The sequence below is a fragment of the Antrostomus carolinensis genome, unplaced genomic scaffold (assembly GCF_000700745.2).
Source record: "Antrostomus carolinensis isolate BGI_N321 unplaced genomic scaffold, ASM70074v2 scaffold1769, whole genome shotgun sequence".
Lineage (NCBI taxonomy): Eukaryota > Metazoa > Chordata > Aves > Caprimulgiformes > Caprimulgidae > Antrostomus > Antrostomus carolinensis.
The window spans coordinates 18,131-39,883 of NW_010337674.1; the positions used below are offsets into that span (position 1 = coordinate 18,131).

The window sequence follows — 21,753 nt, forward strand, 5'->3', positions numbered from 1 at the left end:
TATTTGCCCTCAGCCCTTATCCAAGAAAAGCCTGACTTCATTTTCCTTGTAACCTCCCTTTATGTAGTTTCTTGTGTCTGTGTCCATCTATCTGTTTTTCTCATTTGGCATATTTCTCAGATTCACTCCTGCCTGCTCCTACTCTGAGTGCTGTAAATCTGTAGGACCTCTGGAGGCAATCTAATAGCAGGGGGAGGGGAGCATGGTAAACATCTCCCTAAGGAAGCAGCTGGACAAAGTTCTTCAGTAGTGCCACCATACTTACTCACCCATCAGGTGTGTGTCCAGCTCCCTGGCGCCCTCTGAGGTAGTTAGCCTGTGGACCTATTATGTTCAGCGTGGTCTTTTCCTCTGACCAGAGAGCCTGGAAAACTGACTTTGCACGTGGATGGCCAACAAGCAGGAGGTGGGCTGTTGATCCACGTGCAGTGATTCATCAGCCCAGAGCAGGTTGGTCAGGGCTTGGTCTCTTTCATCATTGCAAACTCCATAATCCATCCAAATAATATCATCCACATAATTCCTATTACATAGGCGGTCCCTGAGAGGTGGAAGGGATGAGAAGCATTGTGCTATTACACTGTGTTTCTTTTTACACCTTTAAAAAATCCACATCATACTCTATTTTAATAATGCTTTCTCAGACATTAGGATGGCATGTGTGTTGCCCTTACTTCTGCAACATGGCTAACTTCCTCGAGGGCTCATTTCTAAAGCTTCTTCGACTTGTCTTTCACATTCTCCTGTTTCCTTGGTGATTTGTCTGGCCTCATCAGCATCTTGTTACTAATGCATATTTGCTCAGCTGGGAAGTCACTTTCTCATTATTCAAGCCTGCCATGTGCTGGCCATTTGTGATATGAAATCTTGTCTATCTTACAGAAAGAGAAAAACACTCTTCCAGACAGTCTGTGGAAGTACTGGAAGAGGGATTTGTGTTTTTATTTTGCAATTGGTTGTATACTTGAGATTTCATTTTGATTCATTTTTTCTTTTCCTTCTACCTAAGGAGGATTCTGAAAAGGAATATTTACTGTCCTTCCCCTCTATATTTGTGGACACTGTCTAAGAATTTTGAAACACGTATTTTCCTTGCTGACTTTTGTCCTTTTCCATTTGGCAAGCTCTAACTTTTTTTCCTTTCTGTAAAATTAAGTTAGAAAAGACACAGCGAGGTTTTACTTGGGGGGTAAAAAAAAAAAAAAAAAGAAGATAATAAAACTTCAGAAATTGCTAGCATAAGTAAGTGCTTTTAACTTTTAGGTGAACTCTGCAGTCCTTTCAATGCCTTTCATACTTTTTAGATTTCTGATTCTAGTGTAGTTTAGGGGAATGGGCTGCACTTTTGCACAAGTGAGAACTACTTCCTGGAGTTACTGTTTAGTGTGCAAGCCTTGGTTTCATTTGGGCTGGAAAAGATAGCCTTGGTAGCAATACTGCCTGCCTATAGGTAGTAAGTGGAGAGTAATATGCTGCCTCCAAACATTAAATGGATAGGAGAATTCAGTTTGCCTGAGGTCACTAGGCCTCTAAGATGGCCATTCAACTGAGTTGGCTCAGTTAGGCTGTGTAAGACCACCCCTCTTTTGGCAGATATACTCATTTCAGAAGAGTTTGCCAAGATCTTTTCTGAACACTCTGTAGCTATTTCAGAAATGAGAGTCTGTACCTCCTTCCCATGGCTGAACGGGCTGGGTTTGCAGAAACTACCTGCACAACTTGTGGTCAAAGTCAGGGCTCCCACGTCAGAAGTGTTCTTTTGTATGCACTTCTTTGCTTTCCTTTCTTTAAGGTCTTTGTAACCTTTTCATATTTTGTTTCAAGCAGTAGTAGAGAAAACCATAACCAAATAGCAGGGGCAGAACCATTCTGCAGTATAACTGCTAAACTTGTGGCAAATGCTGGTTTTCCTTTTTCATTATTCTGTCAGCCTTACAGTATCTTAAGTACAGCCTGTGGTCTCTTCTGAGCTGCCTCCCTTTTCTTAGCATGCTAAGTTGATGGTTTCATGCTGGAAACCACGCTTTACTTCTGAGCCCCTTCTATGTCCTGCTAGGCTCAGTATGTGACCACACTTCTAGATATGTCCATAATTTATATTTAAATGTACATATGAAAAGTTGCCTTTTGGGGAGAAATGAAGAACTGTGGGCAGGGAGGAGGAGAGGAAAAAAAAAGGAGTATTTCATGGCTGCACAGTGGTACACAACAACAAGCCATTACTTTCCCTTTAGGGCTTCTCATATATTTCAAGGCACTGCATGGTGTTCCATTGTTAGCATTCTTGGCCACACTGGCACCACATTGTACACAGTCTGAGTAATTCAGCTGGCTTCAATAATGCCATCTATATTTAATGTTTCAGAAGCTGTGAAGATTGGTTTAAGATGGTAATTTTCTGTCTGCACTTTTGACATCTATGTGGTATGGGCAGTACTGAACTGTCTCTGACAGAGATTCAGCATTGGAGGTGGCAATGTGTGAAAAAAACAAAGTAAAACACACAACCTCCCTCCCACCATGTAAAGAAATTAGCTACACGATTATGTACAGGGAAGATTTGATCCTGATGAATGAAGGAAGCTTAACACTGGAGATTGATGAGTTGACAGTTAGACTGGATGATCTTAGAGGTCTTTTCCAACCTTAATGATTCTGTGATTTCTGTACAGAGCATCTCCAGAGCTGCCACTGGAAACAAGCAATGTGTCTTGCATTTTTTTGTCTAAAATGCATTGATTGATCTCTGGAGAGACAACTCATAGGTTAATTCTTTCTCCTTTCCTGCCTCATCTCTGGAAATACCAGTAAGAGGATATTGGTGTTGTCTAACAGTCTGATCTGGACCTACTACATGGCTTCATCAATTAGGGTCAACCTGGCAGCCCTGATGACAAATGTTTTTGGTTCCATGTAGACCAGCTGAGCTTCCAGACTGGTGCTGGTGGAGCTCTAGGCTATGCAGATGTGTCTCTCCAAGAACCTCAGAGCTGTGATGAGCACCGTGAGCTGCTTCTCTGCTTCCTGGCATTAGGATTGTGTCTCAGGGAAAAAACCTTTGCATAACTTGCAGAGGACCCTCAAAGAACCTAATAATTGTAAACTGAGGACCACTTGAAGACAACAGAAGAATGAGACAGGTATTTCCTGGCTATGTAACCAAGAAGTCATTCTTTTGCCTGAGGAAACTGGAGAACTGCTGTCTGGATGCCATGGCTGTGCCACAAAGTTGCGGACACAGGGCTTAAAGGAAATAGCCAGAGAGGCGAGACAAGATTAAAGGAAGGAACACTTTGATAACTGTGCTGGCAGTAGCTCTGAGACAAGCAAACAGAATATAACAGGTGGGAAATGGGTAGCAAATGCTGCTTGGGTGGGTGGGCGTGAGGGAAAGCTCTGGCAGAAATGCTAGATGAGATGGCAAAGTAAGTGGAACATTATCAGACAGCACAAACATTAAAGCCAAGAAGAACAATTTTTTTCTTTTGATTGATTGTGATGTATACTGACAAGCAATCTGAAGGGCAGAAGAAATATCTATAGAATCAATTTTTAATAAGCACATTTATGTGAAAAACAAAAAAATTTTGAATAATTAAATACCATCATCTTGGCATCATTCATTACAATCTTTATGGAGTGTCTGTCTGTTAATAAGCAGGCACGACAGCAGTCCCTGTTATGAAACTTTCCTCATTCCTACTAGTATAAGTTCCTTTTTCCATTTGCTTCTAATTTTGCCAAACATTGTGTGCTTGTGCTGAAAATTTTCAGGCTCTTCATCTGTCTTAGGCTGATATTTTTTTAGTCAAAGCCATCTCTTCATTTTCCAAAATGAGACTAGAAGGGAAAAATATGCTGTTTGGCAGGTCCAACTTTCTTTGGCGGGTAACTCCCTGTTACAACTTCCCGGTAGCAGCAACAACCACTCAGGAGAAAGAAGTATCAGAACATGACCCATGCAAAATGAGCAGGTTCTGCAATTTTTAGAGAAAAATATGAGGGGGAGAAGAAGAAAGGAGGTTAAACCCTCAGGGGATGGCTACAAGGTTTAAACAATTCTGACATCTTTGGGGGTTGAATCAGAAGATCCCAGTTCTGTGAATGTAAAACCTTATGTGTGAGTGGGAATATGGTACCTCAGTTACAGATACTCTGTTTTCCACCCCTGTGAAAATAAGATGCATTTGCTATCTTTGAAAATATGAGCCTATGCACACACAGTAAGCCTGCAGTATTGAGTTTAACCACTGAGACTGCTGGAGGGTTTTATCTCATATCAAGTGCTTTGCTGCTCATACTGCAAACAGAATGCACACTCTCTTACCCCAGGGAAACTGAGCGTGTTGGATGTTTTCCTGGGATTCCTATTCCTGACTGGTACAGAGCCAAGTACAAAAATGCAGAACAGGGAGTATCTCTCTCTCTCCTGCTCTCAGAGAGTGTCTTCCAAGCTACTTCCTCCCATGCCCAGACAGTTTGGGAAAAAATGCCTTAAACACAAAACAGAAAAGGTCAGGATCAAAGGAAGAGGGATAGAATTAGACTAAAACACAGTAGGAGATCATAGTGGGAGATGGGAAAATAAATCTAGAAGTTTGTGAGCTGATCTGCAGTATGTAGAACTTGGCCATGGAAGAACCATGGGGGCTGGGGGGCGAGTAGGATAGGGAAGGAGATTTCAGTTCTGGCAGAAGTGTAACAAGTTCAACCTATTTGTAACAGTCAGTCAGTAGTGAAAAGGCTTTCCAGGGGCAGGGATGGACTGAAAACTCACTTGGGATCTTCCAAATGGGAGTTTATCTTGTTCAGAAGGATAGGCTCTAGGGTTTCTCACAGAAGCTGGAGTAAAATCTCTGAACCAGGATGAAGGTGCAGTCTGGATGGTGATGATGTTCTCCTTGGATATGCATGGCTATTCACTTTCTTCAAAGGCTATGGAGCAAACCAGATCTCTTGTGAGGACCTCCTCAGACTCCCTAGTACTTGGAGCCCTGCACTGAGACAATGACAATAGTCAAATCCCATGCTTCAAGGTTTAAGCTGATTGCCCGTAGATGCAAAGAAGGGCTTTTCTCCCCCACTAAACAATTGGTTAGATGCATTCCTGGCTTTGTGTGAGGACCATTTCATTCATTTTGGCTCCTCCCTTTGAACCATCAGAGGCTGAGAACACTGGTGAGACATTACTGCTCAGAGAAGACTCTGTGATGGGGGACAAAGACTCCTTTCTCTTAACAACCCTTGCCATGGTCAGGTGTGCAAGGTCAAACAGGTTGCACCTGAAAAGGAGAGGACATTTAAGCAGCCTCACATCTGCTTATCAAAACCTCAGGTGTCTCAGTGAGTGACCCTTGAAATGGCTTATGCTATCTTTCTGGTGTCTTGTATGCTCTGCTTCTCTTCTGAGAATTGAAATCCCTTCTTTCTAAATTGCAGACATCAGTTGCTATCCTGGGTGAAGCTTAATGGTCTGTAATAACTGGAGGTTACATGAAGTGACCAAATGGTCCCTTCTGGACTAAAAAGTTATGAAATGTCTAGAAAACTATAACTGTGTTAAGGACCTGCATGAATATCAGTGTGTGACATATGACAGCGTCCACAAATTCAGTGTATCTTCTAAAAACGTAGGGATTAGTACCCAACAGGCAAGATGAACACAGGCCTGAAGTGGCAATCCATCTCCGGTCAGGAAATGCCAGAAGTAGAGCTTCCCACACAGAAGTTCATTGGGCAACAGCCTCAGTGGAAGACTCCTTGTTATTTAATGCAAAATCTTGAGATTTTAAATGCTCTTGTGCTGTGGTAGAGTGAATATACAGACCTGAATATCTCTTGAAGGCTCCCAGAGAGCAAGTCTAGGTGGCAAGATCCATCAGAAAGCTAACCCAGCTGGACTGTAGAGTGTGTGAGATATAATCAGACATATACCCACATGTATTTTTACTCCAGTGGCTGAATTAATCCATCATACCAGAGTTCACTTACAACAGAAATACAGTACCAGTAACTCCATCAGTTCGTGAAATGTCATTTGTTTCCAAGCAGCTCTGAAAACAGTAGTGGTGCAGAGTCCTTTGATGCCTGGGACTTCCAGTGTGGTGGAACAAGGCCAGGGACTATTTCTAGGCTTGCTATCTGTAACTTACCAAGATGCTGAACACCGGAAACACTGGTTTGAGTCAGAGTTACCAGTCCTAAGTGCAAGCATAAACTCAGCTTTAGATGCTTAGATACATGGCTAGATCAGTAACGTAAGTTAGTAAAGCAGTTCCTCATTTCAGTAGTCCTTAAAAAGGAGCATGCTCACCAGCAATATATTGCCCCAGCAAATCATAATTTCCTTTGTTGATCACTAAGGGAAAGCACCATAAACTCCTTTCTAATCTCATATTTGTCTCCTCTTGCTCTTCAGCAGTGTCTAACATTCATCACATCAATACAAAAATATGTAATTATTCCAGAACTAACTAAATCTACTGACCTGCTCTTGACAGTCACCATAAATCTATGCAGATCATAAAGCTAGCCAAGACCAGGCGACTTGGGCTTTTAAAGATCTCCCTACATCCCAGAATTCTCTTCATAAAAATAAGGTTTGGTCATAGGTTTTTGTTATGACAGTTCAGATGAACAGTCTTCCTGGTTGATGTATTGATTGTAGGGCGTCAGTCTTCCTGATCTAATAAAATATCACAGCACAAGGGGAAAAAAAAAAAAAGGAAAGCTTTTGTCTTCTTGGCAACTCAGTCTGAAAGCTTTCCAGAATATTGCTTTGCATAGAATGAAAATGGCTGTGGGCCAATGACTAATTATATTAAAGGACTGTGCTTTTAAATTATTTATGTACCATAGTGTTTACCCTAGTATTATTAAAACCGCAGCATATACTTCTACAAATAAGATTTTGGTTCAGATGAATGTGACAGTCGTTCCGTGGGTGATATACTGTACCAGGAGTTTCTACTTTAATGTAACAAATAGCTTAACACACATTAACAGACGCATTACTCGTGGAGCACTGCTGCAGAAGGAGATGCAGATGAAAATAATTTACCTCTGGTCCATTTAGACACAGCAGATTATGCAACAGTAAGAAATGTAGGAGCAGACTGCAAAGCATTGTTTGAAATTAGGATTTATCAAACTGAGGATTTAAAACCGCTTTGGATCCAGATGCTGCTAACCAGCAACTTCTTTTGTTTGTGCAGCAATTGCTGAGCATACAGGAAGAATTAAATAACAAAAAATCTGAACTGGAGCAAGCCAAGGAAGAGCAAACACATACACAAGCAATGCTTAAAGTCCTGCAGGAACAGGTGAGTGTTTCTAGCATGAGAAAAATGCTGGCTTAGGCATGCAGAACTCATGGCTTCATCTCCAAAATCTGGTGGAGTCTGAGCACAGAATATGCTGTGAGCAAGACACACCTTATGTGGCTTGTGTGTCTGCTCTGATTCACATTTGTGAATGCAGTTGAGACTAATACAGAATTTGAGAAAACAGAGTGAAAGGGACCCTTGTTTTATACTATCCAATATTGAAGTTCACGTCTTGAGTAATATTTCCTCTTACATTATTCTACATAGATATCAATGATATGCGCTTTCCCTCTGAATTTAAAAAATTGTTGGGAGAGTTAAATGTACCTGAAACAAAACAGCTCTTTATTTTATGACTAGTATTGAAAAGAAGAGCTTGGCATCTCCTGTGTTGTTCATGCAGATATGAGTATACAAAAAACTTTATTATAATGGCATTAAAAATTAGTTATAAATGCAGTTATCAAGCAGTGAGAAGCAAACCTCTGTAAATCTGATTATCAAATCCTCTTTGATACTAAGGTCTTCTATGACACTGAGAAATATATTTGATAATATTGTTTTATAAGCATAGTAAGATGGATAGTTACCCAATAAAAAGAAAATCTGGTGCAAAGTCCGTAAATCTGGAGATGAAACAGTGTGCACAAACATGTTGTCTGTATAGACCACGTGGCTTGGACACACTGAAATCACAAATCCCCACCTGTGATGCACAGGCACAGCCTCTGCTTTGAGACCTTATTTTGATATATCATATATATTTCTATATAAACTTTGAGCTAAAATGTTGAGTTACTTGCTTAAGTATTTGCAGTTTAAAGATTGTGGGATTTGAATTGCTTAGATGGCAGAGATTCAGAATGCTGGTGATGCTTATGTTCAAGATTTTTCAGCATGTATGTCTGAATAGGTCTGCAGACAGATTTATACATTTAATGTACATATTGGGAAAAATAAATTATGCTTATTTCATATTTTTTAATGCTCATTATGAGAACTGTGGCATTGTTCCACATTTAACATTTGTCCTTGAAAATATCTAGTGACAAACATATTCTAGAAACTAGTAATTTAGATTCTGGAAAAAATAAAGCTTTTATGTTCAGAACTGATGCAAGACAGTGTTACACAAAACGCCACGAAGAAGAATGGATTTGGTAAGAACAGAATCTTTATAAACGCAGAATCCACCAGATCTCTTGAGTTAATTGCATCTCATTTGTATTTTTACATAGCATTCATTATAGAATACTTTTTCTAAAAAAAAAAAAAAAGACATTTCATGAAGTTATTTTATATCTCGGTTGCAATTAAATGGTGCAAAAATGTATAGGAAGATCTTACCATGCGAGGCCCCAGTAGGGACTGCCAGGGCAGACTTTTGAATCTCTGCAGACTCCTACTAATTGCAAGTCAAATGTGCACTCATGCTAGGCAGACAGATGAAACAGTAGCTGGAAGAGAGGCAGGATGGATCTGCATCTCTGAAACACGCCTAAGGCTGAGACTGCAAGTAGCCAGAATTCCTAAGGAGCGCTATGCAGCCATTGTGCTTCTCCAGCAACCCTGAATGAGTTCCAAAACTTTCCAAAATAGCAGAAGCTCTAGCAGTAACGACCCCTACTTGCCAAGGCTGACAGCTTTCCTTTACAAGCACCACAGCTCATTTGTGTGTTTTATCCACAATGGGTACTGAAAATCATCCGGCGGAGTCAAGTAAATATGAACATTTCTTTCAAAAATAAATAGCACCGGTCTCCCGCCTCGATTGCATGGCTTGGTTTTGTGATACATTTGCTAAAATCTGCCTTTTCATCTCAAGCTGGCAGAGGGATCCTGCCCTACCTCACCAAGGGCATCCTTGTACGGAGAGGTGCAGCTGTGTCTGAGCACATCTGCTGGCTCAGCATATCTCGCACTGGTCCACTTCCACCAACACAGCCACATCCAGGCTGGGACGTCCTCCTGGGAGAGGTCCCATTTGCTTGTGTACCATATTGCGTTACTGTAGGCAAAAGGCTTCTAGATCAGATCTGGCCTGTGGCCACCAGTCTGGTTGTCAGAGAGATTTGCGTCCACTGGTTTGAGTCAGACCAGCCCCACTGTGGCATTAGATATAGTCAGAGACTTCTAATTCCTCAGCCCTTCTCCTTTCCTTTCAGGTAGGCTCTTGGTTGTTACTGGCACTAGTTACATGTGTTGCCTCAGCATGCTCTCTGCTGGTAACATCATGTTCACCACCAACCTGTGATGGAGCCTACCTAGGGGGTAAGGCAAGTCCTGTTCTTCCAATATTGTATGTTTTTCTGAGGTTGCTATTCCAACATTTCACTACTGAAGATGTGAGAGAATAATATAATTTAAATTTTAATTTAGAAAAAAAAACAGTATTGGAAAAAAAGAGACTTTACCCCTTTAGCCTGTGGGAATGCAGCTGCACATTCTCTACCCACAAGTTTTCCACCATTACTTCCACCAGTTCACCTCCACTTCCTACTGCAGTTATCCTAGTGTAGATGTGGATGCTAGCACCTTCTTGCCTGAGTTCTGGCATCCTTTTGAGAGCATGGTAGGCAATACAAGAGATGGATGCTCAAGCATCCTGTCTGTGGTAAGAGACATTAACCAGAGGAGTAGTGCCAGGGCAGTGGTGGTGGGAAACTATGGTGGGGTGACAGCCAGCCTGACATACCAACACAAGCTAAAGGCTGAGCTCCTGTCAAACATGTGCGTGGTTGATGGGGGAATGGTATGTCAACAGCAGAACACATGCAGAGCATTGCCCAAGAAACTGGCAGTCACCAAAGGGTGATGGCACTTTATCAGCCTGGAAAAGGAAAGGCGAAAGGTAAGTAATCAACAGCACTCCCTGAGCACTCAGGACGTGGCATTAGCGTGCAGAGCAGTTTTACATACTCATGCACGCTCTCCTGACCTCATATTCAGATGAGTAATTCTGCTGAACTCAACAGCACTGCTCCCGTGAGGTGAATCTCTATAATGAAGTAAAATTAGCAGATTCAGGAAACGGCTCTTTGGGTCCCACCATGATGCAAAAATCCCTAACTTTGGTGCTTGGCTAGAAGCAGCCCTCTTGTCTCATTCTTACCAGCCATCCCCACAGTGAGGTTGTTTCATAGGATGGTTATTTTTTCAGTGCAGGGAAAACATGTAGCATTCATTGGAAATGCATCACCCTGCTGTCAGTATAAATTGCAGACTTTTCGAGGGTATTGAAAGATGAGCTTTAGGTGAATTGAACCAGGACACCTGATGAGTTTGCAGTCCCCAGCTATCCTTTGTACTGCTTTATCAGGGATTGCCACCCCCTTCCCTGTCCATCAGGACCGGTTTGGTGGCTTGAGCAGCAGTTCTTGAACCAGTGCAGTTTACAGCCCTGCACAATAAGGTAGGCAGAGATCATGGCCCACTTACTTTAATTGTCAGATTGGAAACTGTGAGAAGCCAGGAACTGAATCACACACAGTTTAGCTGTTCCTGTCACACAGCAAAAAGATGATGGAGGTAACCTAGCCACCCTAGGATGGTAATCCGCCAACGCTTCTGAGTCAGAAGCCCAATTGAAAGACAATAGTGTTCCTATTCACCTGGGTTTTAGGGCTGCTGTCATTCAGGACCACAGCTGTGTCATTAACAGTTATATCAACCCCAGCTTTTTTGGCGAAAACAAAGAATGTGGAGGAAAGTTCTGTTTATTGTTGCTCATCTCCCCCCATCCTAGATATCTACGCTAAATTAAGTTAGAATAAAAACATGACTCTTCAGAGATTTGCCTATAGAGTAAATGGTTCTGAGTGCTTCATTTAAGTGTACAAACCTCCATAGCTTATAGGCTCAGGAGAACTGCAGTGTCTCCTCCCTTCTGTGTCTGCTCAATCACAGGATGAACGACTGTGGCCCAAGACATGAGCTAGGACATTCTTTAGATCTCTTGGGAATGATTTTTACAATCCCTCATGTAATCCTGGATTTTTTTTTTTAAAAAAAAGCTAAATCTCGAGGAAAAGAAAACTTTTGGTTCAGATAATATATTTGAAATTGGCAGTGTCTTCTCAGTTCTTCCTGATACTAGTTAGATAAAAGAGCTGTTCTTCTCTTCACCTCTTTTTCCATCATACCCAGGAGCCATGTCAGTTATTTAGATGCTTCCTCAGGAAAGAAATGTACAGTAGCACTTTGGCATCTTAAACAGCATAAAATATATCATTCAAAAGTAATCATTAGCAAAACACTATTTAGCTAGTGGCAACTTGCAAATATTTTAAAGTTTAAATTAATAGCAATAAGAATGGAAATAAAATTGCTTATTATTCTTGAGAGCCAATTCTGTACACTTTTATGCCTTGAAACTACTTTCTTATTATTTAAAAAATAATGACCCAGTCCTATTATTTTCCTTTTTTTTTTTTTTTGCCAACCTATCAAGCCTTAAGTATGTTAGTTTCAAAATGGTTTGAGCAAAAACTCATTAGAATTATATGCTCCATCTGTTTTTCTCATTGGAAGCTTTATAAAATACTCCTTCAAATAAATCAAAGATAACTGTGTGAAATACTCAAGTAATGTGCTTGTTTTGTTCTGTTTTGTTTTTTGTTTACTCTTTGCAGTTAAAAAGCGCCAAGGAATTAGCAGAAATCAATGGGCATGATGAATCTCAGGCAAATGTAGGTACAGCTATCTATGTATAGATTTAGATATATATATATATTTATATATATGGATGCAAATGATCTCATACTGACTATTTATGTCTTAAAGCTGACAGAATGACTGAATGATTTGCACATCAGGTTTGAAGTGCCTGTTTTTTTTTTTTTTCCTGAAGCCACAGGTTCAAATCCCAGCAAACTTCATTTTGAGGCAGATAAATTGGGTTCCATGCAATTTACTTTGTAGGATTTATTTGGATGAAACTTTAACAACCAATGTCCTACTTGCTGTATGTGGGTGTTAAAGATACCATGGAAACGACTGCAAGAGAAATGCTTTGCTTTAGTGTCCTGTCCAGGATTACTCAAGCTACAAAGTTATAGCATTTGTCTCTGTGCTTGCCACCTTGCAGCTGAGCAAGTCTGGCCATATTTCAGTTCTGGGTGAAGTGATTCATATACATGTGTATAATTTGGAAAGAGTTAATTTGCACAAGAGGACTAAATTAATTCATTGAGTCATTACTTTCTCCAAAATTGTTAAAGGACTTGTTAAGGTCATGTTTTTTAAAACCTGCTGCCAGGAAACACTTCTGTTATTCCTTTAATGATTACAGTCAAAACATCAATTTGAATAAGGAAGGAGAGGAGAAAGAAAAACTTTCCTGCTATGTTTGTCATCCAAAACCTGCAGCTTTGTGCTTTGTCATAAACATCTGAAAATTAAAACTGATCATATACAATATCTTCCTCCTAGCCAAGAGAACTAGCAGCAGTCTGAACACTAATATATTTTAACATCTATTTTAGTCAATGTGTTGACTAATGACACAGCCAGGAAAGCAGTTTTATTTTAAACCTGAATGGAAATCTCCAATGCTCTGAACTGCCTTGTGATAAGGAAATGTTGTCCTCTCTTCTTTAATCCTTTCCTGAATCTTATTCATTGTGGTCTGTTTCCGCAGTGAAGTCGATAGAGCCTTACAGCTCTCAGCATTTGGACAGGAGAAATTCAATATTGTCTGATAGCTCCAACAAATCTGCAATTGCAGTCTGTCTGCTCAGCGTCTTATTGCCCCTTTGAAAGATTCTGTTTGCAAACCAAAATAAAGACATTAATCCACCGATGATCTTGAAATGCTCACATTAGGTACTTAAAACTTGTCTTTGTACAACAGCTGGTGGCAGGTTTCCTAAGAAACTTTCTAAAGAAACTTGCTTCCTCCCCAGAAATGTGGATGAAGCAATGGTTTGCAGGATTGAAATGTTTTAAAGGAAAATTACCTAAATGATTCAATTTTTATCATTCTGACTCATATGTAACTGGGTAAAATCGAGGAGCCTGAAAGTTTTATTTTTATATAATGTAAAGGTTAAAATAGCATTAAAATGAAGCATTTTGATTGTGTAAAGAGAGCATTTCAGTACATCATTCCTAGATATCGAAAACAAAATATTTCAGAATATTTTGTTAATGCTAAATTTTTCAAAGTGTAATATTTTGTTCCAGTTTGTAATTGTAGGGATTGTTCAAATGCCTGAATTTTCCATGAGATAGGAACTCTATTTTTTGCCCCTCTTTTCCATAAGCTCTTCCCATGATGATGTCATAGCAATATTAGGCTCCTAGGAAAAGAAGTCATTGCCTAAATTAATGGTGAAGAGAGAGACCAGACAGCTGCAGTTACTGAGTCACAGTTGCAGCCATGTATTCAGCAATTATGCCACCATGAAATCAGAGAAGGCACAGCAGCACAAATGGAAACAGAAAAATAGAGGGAAAGAACTGATGTTAAAGCATTTGCTACAGTAATGAACATTGTAAAATGGAAGTTGAGGTACATTTTAGACAATTGTCATTTATATCAAATATGTAGTGCTCAAGTGTTGTGCCTCGCAGGTTGTCTCTCCCTGTCTATTCTCAGCAGACTTCATGGGTCTTGCCCTTGGCCAGTGTGCAAATCTGGGATGATCAAAGAGAAAAAGGCTTGGTGGTTCCTACCTGGTTGTTAGTTAACTGTGATGCATATAATGGGATTAGGACATATTTGTTACAGTTGGCAGGTTGAATTCAGCAAATGAAATACCTTTACATGCAGAGCAATAGTGGGAGGTGTTGGTAAGGAAAAATGGCAACGTATGCCTATACACTGAACACAAAATCTAATCTTCACACTATAGCATATTTAGATTACTTTGCAGAAAATCAGACTCCTAGAAAGGACAGTAGAAACTTTAGGCACATTGCATACACATCAAGAAAGCCCACGGTGTAATCTTAAAAAGATTATGTTCTGTAGTCCTCAGGTTTGCTGCTGATGGCACTGGTCGGCATCCTATTTTACCTTAGAAAGCTTTATTTCATAAAATAAAACTTGGAAATATTTTTTCTTAGCAAAAGCAGATACAGATGAAAATATATACTTAGACCTATCATGGTGTGTCTTCTGCATTTCCATTATATCAGACCATCCTGCAGGGGAAACAAGGATCTGGACACCTTTGGGAAAAGAAAAAATATCCCTCCTGAAATGTGCCAAACCAGTCTTCAGGTTTTTCAGGAGAATTGAGGACAGTTAACTAAGAGGCTGGAGCAATTGCAATGTTACCCTCCATGCCACGGCAGTTCACACACAAATCTAGGGGTAAAAACCTGAAATTTTGGTGTATTGCCAATACATCTGTTATTTCCAGGAAGCAAAACCATCTTACAAGGCTCTGCAAACAGTCATAAGGGTGTTTCATGAGTGAGTTGCCAGGCACATGCAGTAATATTTGTTATGGTTGTTGATATTTCCCACCTATACTCTGCGACAGCAAAGGCCAAATGTCAGGCTCAAGCGGCCCGAGATCTTGGCCTGGTGTTAACAGAGACTTCAATACTCAGGACTGCCAGAGGTGTTGTCACTGAGAGTTCATTTTCTTCAGCCCTGTGGATAGGAAAAGATGGCTTCTTGCTTCTAATCTGTCCCCCTTTTAATTTCCTCTTTATTGCTGCATATAGTAATATTTAATTCACATCTCTGTCTTAACTGAATAGAAAATAATGGTCAATGCACTATTATAATTTCAGATATAATCCTCTTTCAGGATGTTCTTAGACTCTTGGAACCTGATTAGTCCCAACATGAAAAAAAAAAATCTCGCTTGGGAGGTGTGCTCAAGTAGAGGACATTTTGCAAACTGAAGAAGCTAATCACATGTTTTGTGGCTGAATTTATAAAGGCAATTTATTCTTCTACTATTTCTATAAGTTCAGTGGCTTTCTGTGGAGCCTCTGGTGTATAGGTTAATTTTGTGTTTTGATCAAAGATCTTTTGCTCACTGCTGAGTGAAGTATACGTAGGGCACTGCATGTAAATACAGTTATATAGCCTTGGTGAATATATCCCTATTTTGGGGGTGGAAACGTTAACATCCATGGTATCCTTCAATTGCTAATGGAGAAAGAGAGATTTTTTTACACAAGCCACATTTTAGAAGCATTCATTGATCTTCTTCCAGGAGTTTGGTGCTCTCCGTCGACAGCTACCTGCCTTCCTTAGATAGCTCCTGTGAATGACTCCTATCCTTTGTAAAGTGTAATAAAAAGGTATATAAAAGAGTATCAGTCCTCCAAATTCATATCAAAGCAAAAGATGGATCATGGTTGCAGAAGCATTTGGAATGTCTAGATTGCAATTGCATGGTAAAATCCTGACTGTTAAAGTTAATAATTAAATCCCTATCAGGTTTAAAAAACAGGATTACACCAAAAGACTTTTCGGGTTATTTCATTATCACCAAGGCATAATAAAATTAATATATTTCAGAGAGTGAAACTGATTTGACTACAAGTTTTGTTTTCTTTTGGTTTGTTTTTTTAATTAGCTTTTTGTTTTGTCTGAGTTTCATTGTTTGAACAAAGTAATGACTTTGACCTCATTCATCTGTCTCCCTCCAGTTAGCATCTCCAGCAGCTTGGACACAATATTCTGTGGGTTTTTCTCCAGACGTGAAATCAATAATATTAAGTAGGGATGCATTTTTTGTATTTGTATGCTTGAAGCTGTTATCAGATCATTTCTCAAGTTCAGCCAAGCATCTTACATTAGATGTTGATTCTTCCTTTAATTTTTCCCCTCTGTATCTGCTTTTCAAGCAGTTACCAGATGATTCCTGACTCTGAGAAGGAGTATACCCAGAGTGAAACATTTCAACCATTTTACTAAATTGCTCACTTTATGCTACATTGGAAGTGATGTTATTCCTAACTACACCCTATTCTCTTTTCACATAGTATGGTTAATCACTTGATGATCTTTACCAAAGACAAGTAAAGACAGCTCTTAAATGAGGCTCATTTTTGCAACAAACCAGGCAAAGATTTAAAAAGCTAACCTTCCTCAATTTTTTGAGAAATTTGTAATTCCATCAAATTCATTGGACTTCAGTTCTTTTACTTCACTATGTAAACGTTAAATGGAAGCACATAAGGGTACCTTCTACGAACATCCCATGTCAGTGTCTGCCACAGGATAAGGCACTTCCATGCTGTGTGACTGCCTCACATCAAGCCAGGTGAGATGGAGAGAGCCCTTGAACACAGGGAGAGGAGAGGGAGCTAGAAGAGCGCAAGGCTTGCTCAAATTGCTCCAGTGGTTCAGGATCATGGGACAAAAGTTGGTCGCTTTTATTGAAGAAGATCCCAAGTGACTGCTGATGCTTTCGCTTCACTTCTTTGTGAGTAAAACAGCCATGTCCTGGCTAGCCCACTCATCAAAAGGCTTGCTCTTCCCAGAACAACACAGGCTTGTGATAAAAAACATGCTCTACATGGTTAATATAAGAGCAACCAGGACCTAAAGTTACAGACCAAAAAATCCAAGTGCAGGGCTTGCATATGTCAGGAAATTATATGTTTCTTTTCTATCTGAGCTTCCTGGGTGCCTGGGTTTTATAAGGTGTGAACCTCAGCCTCAGTAAGCCAATGTGAGTCAGGTAGTAGCTGCCTTGGTTTGCCTCAGGTCCTCTTGCCTTGCAGTAGGCATTTCTGGAGCACACAGGAGTGAGTGGGTGCTGCAAAATTGAGGTGATGACAGCTGGGTGAGCTTGAGGGTAGGGAGAGGGTGCTGGCAGCCTTTCCATACCCAAGAACTCAAAGGTTACATCCCTTGCATGGCATGCCAGAAATTTGAGTTTGCTTCCCTCCTCCACCTGAGAAGGCTCAAAGCTGTATTTCCTGAGAAGAGCATGGGCAAGATTTTATTTGGTTGACTAATTCATTTAACAAGCGCAGTTAATTGTCAAACAAGAGTAATGGTGCAGTGCGGGGATGAGGATGGCCCTTTGAGGAAAGAGAGATACGGGGTTTGGTTTTCATCATGAGTGTGTTATGTTGTTAGGAGAAAGTGCAAGAACCCTGCATCCTGACTGGAGTGAGGTGTAAAGGCCCCAGGGATTACCAAGACCCCCATTTACTGTCTGTATTCAGGTTCTTCTGTCCTGATGGGGTCAGGACCAGAGGGTAAGGAGTGGCCATGCCTCTTTCTGCTCCCTGCCTTTTCCATTCCAGGCATTTATTTGTAGCCCTTCTATCACTAATTTCTTCTCATTTCCTTCAATTTAAGGCATGCAGAGTATGATAAATTCAAGTAGCTATGGCCATTCGCAGATCAGCAGCTTTCCTGCTTAAACCCAGCAGGCATGAGGAATGACCATGTCATGAATTCAATACCGTGAGGGCTGAAAAATAACAGGAGTTTAACTGTCTGGTTAGGACCATGTTATCAAAGAGCCTCCTAAGCCTTCAGAAGTTCTTACACACTGATAGATCAAGTCCCACTGAGTTCTCCCTTCACCGCCCAGCCCTGGTTTGGCATGTTAGAGAACAGCAGTAGAGTTTCATTAGCACAGTGCAGATCTCTCAGCTGGCTGAATCACAGTCTCTGTGGTTTCAGCCACGGTCTAACACTATGGGGAGCAAATGGCCACAGCAGACCAAGATATATTCTGACACAGAGTATGCTACCTTAAGCAGATCTGGGCTGTAGCAATAACCCCTTTGTTAAAGTACAGCAAGAAATCACACCACTTCCCTTGTCCCTAATTAACAGTGTCAGAGTGGCATTGTAACTTGGCTTTTGATTGGAGTGAATTCCTGTCATCTGAGGGAGGAGAAGAGAGAACTCTGAGACACAATGATAAAACCCATTTAGCCACCCACTCAGCAAATCACAAAAGTTTTTTGACTTTAGATTTCATATGAGCTCCACAGGGAGACAGTTCTTCAATGCCCAGAGCCATCTGACATACTAATAATATCTGATCATTATATGCAGCCTTTCATCCCAAAGCATTTTCTCCGAGTATTTATATTGCACATGTATACAGGAGTCATCCTGTCATTTCTAGTGAGGAATAACTTTCAGCCTTATACATATGCAGCTGTGTGCTTAACCCACACAGTGTACAAGGCAGATTGGCTTGTCAGAGCACTCGGGCTCCCCCACAACGCCTTGAAGGATGATGTGCTACCTCTGCTTCAGCCACAAGCCTGCTACTGCAGTCCTGGGGCTTGTACATCACATTCACGCTCCCTCCAACCTGCTTAAGTCCTTCACAGAACAGACAGCAAAAAGTGGCAGAAGCAAGAAAGGACACACTCTTTTTGAAGAAGAGTTCATCATCCTAATCAAGATCCAATCCAAAAGAATAAGAACTCCAAAACTTTTGTTTCAAGTACTTTTCATATATTCAGATGTGGAGATTCCTGTGAATATGGGGGTTTCTCTGGGTTTTCAGATACCTAAAATTAATATATTTCAAATACAAATCCTTGCTGAAAACCATTCATTCTTATAAAACATTTAAAGGTTTTTTTCCTCCCCTTCCTTTTATTTCAACAAAGACTTTTTCAAAACAGTTCTACACATCCCAGAAGGGAAATGAGCTGCCTTTTTATTTTTTTCTCTCTAAGTTTTTTTCTAGAAGTGCATAATTCTCAAGGAGATTGCTGGAGCAATATTTGTGTTAAAGACCATTTGAAAGGGCTTTCACAAATTCTCAGTCTCAAGTAAGTATCCCCTCCTACAATGGCTTCAGCAGAGCTGATGGGCAGGCAATGCTTTCGTTCAGTTGGCCATTGGTTTGCTGTAATTCCCTAACAAAAAGTGTGCAAAATGACAATTACCTTTTCCCTTGCAAAACAACCACCTTCACATCACATAAAACATCTGTGTTAAGTCATCAAGAACCTACACAGAAATTCAGCTTTAGAAAATGAAGCAACCTGATCATACTTTTCAAAATAAGCATGAAGTAACTTTCATATTAGTCATCTGTATTTTGCATATGTACATTCCCATAAAATAGATGCGCTCAAACACAATGAGGACAATATAAAGAGATAGTTTCAATGAGAAAAACATTTTCAGATTATTGTTAGTTGCCTAAACTCAGCAGGTGAAAGTTATAATAGTAAAAGCTTTGTAATGAAAAAGTTAAAAGCATCTCTCTGGCAAATGGATTGGAAAAATAGGATGTCAAGAGTACCATAATACAATTAATCTTCACTCCTAAAAACACTCCTATCATGTAGGATAAATCAGACAATCTGATCTTACATGCATAGAGGTGCATTTGAAGTGCTTCGTTTGCAAGGTCTTATATTTGCTGTTCTATTTTTTCTTCATTGTTGTTCCTATAATTTTAATGCCAGGTAATTTTTCAACCCAGTTGTCAACTGTTTATTTGTTAATACCAGTGCACTCTTAAATTTACATTTATGGTAAATTCTGTATTAGTGCACTTTAAAAGTAAATTTCTATATTAGTGTACTTTAAAAGTAATTACAATGTGCTGTGGCTGACAAAACCAACATTGCTTTCTTGCATGGCACAAAATAAGTTATCAAGTTTAGGCTTGATCTGAATAAAAAGGTGACACCTGGTCTGTATCATTTCTAATTATAGACCAGTCACAAGAAAAAATTGTTACAACATTCACCAGCAGTGTGGCATATGGCAAATACGTACTTCTGCATCACTAGGTAGATAGTAGAAGGAGAAGGATCCTCTGAGACCTTGAGAAAAAACTCTGAAAACCAAGGGGTTTTTTACTATACTGGTGACCTGGTGCTAACTCTAAAAGCAGCAGAGGCTGCTTGTGAGGGCTTTGGTTTTGGGCAGATGGGTGGATGCCTCATTCCTTGCCTTATTCTTTTTATATGTAATTTCTTACTGTAAAGGAAGAAAGGTTGTGAGGAAGCAGGACTGTGTAAAATATGTTTCTAGCAAGTAGTTAATTTGCTAGCACAAGATCAATTCATTTGCAGCAACAAAAGAACTATATTAATCAAAGACTATGAGTAATATTCTAGTCATTAAAGTATTTTTAGAGGAGTAGTCAGCAGAGTCAGAAACAGTCACTATAAGAGGTCATGCTGGAAGAAGAGCTGTGTAACACACATGATGTTCCTGGAGATATTTGAGTTACTTTCAGAGTTCAGATGCTCAACCAAATTTCCAGACATCACAGCACAGTGCTGTAGCAGCCCGTGAAGGGGAACAAGTTCCATTAAAGGAAGAATTATAGGCATTTGGCCAAACTAAGCATTGCTGCTGTTGGGAGTTGCTGAATCCTGCAGCAACAGAGGCAAGGTGGTTGTAGCTCCGTGCAACCAACCTGCAGCAAGGCTGAGTACATATTTGCCACAGACATGTGCACAAACATGCGTATACAACACGTACTTCACATACATACATAGACACATGGCCAGCCACACAGGTCAACACTAACCCAGTATTCATAAACATAAATGGCACTGATGGCCTCATCTTGATCCCCTTTCTGGCTGATCATGATAAAGGTCCATCAGTGGGAACCAGATATGCAGACTTACACGTATATACAATGTGGATCCCTCCAGTGACTGGCTTTTGACCTTCAGTCTATCCCATAAGTGGTCCCTACCCCATGCATATGAGCACACACAAACAGGTCTTTTGGTCATTCCCCAGACCCCACAATGTCCACAGTTGGTGACCTGGACCCCCTGGTCCCTCCAGTAGGTCATGCACAGTCTCTCTGGTCAATCCTGGATCTGTCCCAGACCAGACCTATAGCCACTTAAATATGTGGCTACCAAGCTAATTATCCTATTCAGTGGGTAGTCGGGCTTGATGGCCACCAGTGATCACATGGCAGCGTACGCACACAGTCTAGTCTCTCTAACTGCAGCACTGGAGACACATGGCCCTCTGACCCCTAGTCCCACCCCAGCTGCTGTACTTGGACCCCCTTAAACACCCTGATGCACACAAAATAGAGAGTCACTCACTCAGGAAAAGAGTTAGAAATGGAGTTTAATGAGTGTAATGCACTGATCAGGGCATGGCATGGCCAGACAAGTGTACTGACCAGCAACATGTTTACATGCGACCAATTCCTTTTATAACCTTCCCAAACTACCGTGATCTCTCCTTTTTCCTGCCTTTTGTTTCCCCACTAAGGAGTCTCAAATAAGTGTTGCACAATCCCAAGACGTTCTTCCCCTACATCCCACCACAAATCCCATACCTCTACAGTCAGTGCCCCCCTCAGTTTCTAAGATGATTCAGAGAGCATTTTCATTGACTGCCCTTGGTGGGTGTCACACTTGACCCCTGGGTCTGATGCTGTCCCTTGATAGCACTGGGAGGAGCTGGGTCGGGGACTCTCTTTTCTCTGATTAGGTTGTCAGGGTTTCCCCATCTGTGATCTCTGTCCTCCTTTTT

General features: G+C 40.5%; 1 protein-coding gene across 1 annotated transcript in view; it reads left to right on the forward strand.

Annotated features, from left to right (window-relative positions):
- Window positions 1-21,753, forward strand: part of LOC104530598 (ecto-NOX disulfide-thiol exchanger 1-like) — a 52,399-nt gene that overhangs the window by 16,288 nt on the left and 14,358 nt on the right. Inside the window, exons 3-4 of the mRNA XM_029086799.1 lie at window positions 7,215-7,322; window positions 11,957-12,013. Of these exons, the coding sequence (XP_028942632.1) occupies window positions 7,215-7,322; window positions 11,957-12,013 (165 nt within the window). The remainder of the gene's footprint in view (window positions 1-7,214; window positions 7,323-11,956; window positions 12,014-21,753) is intronic.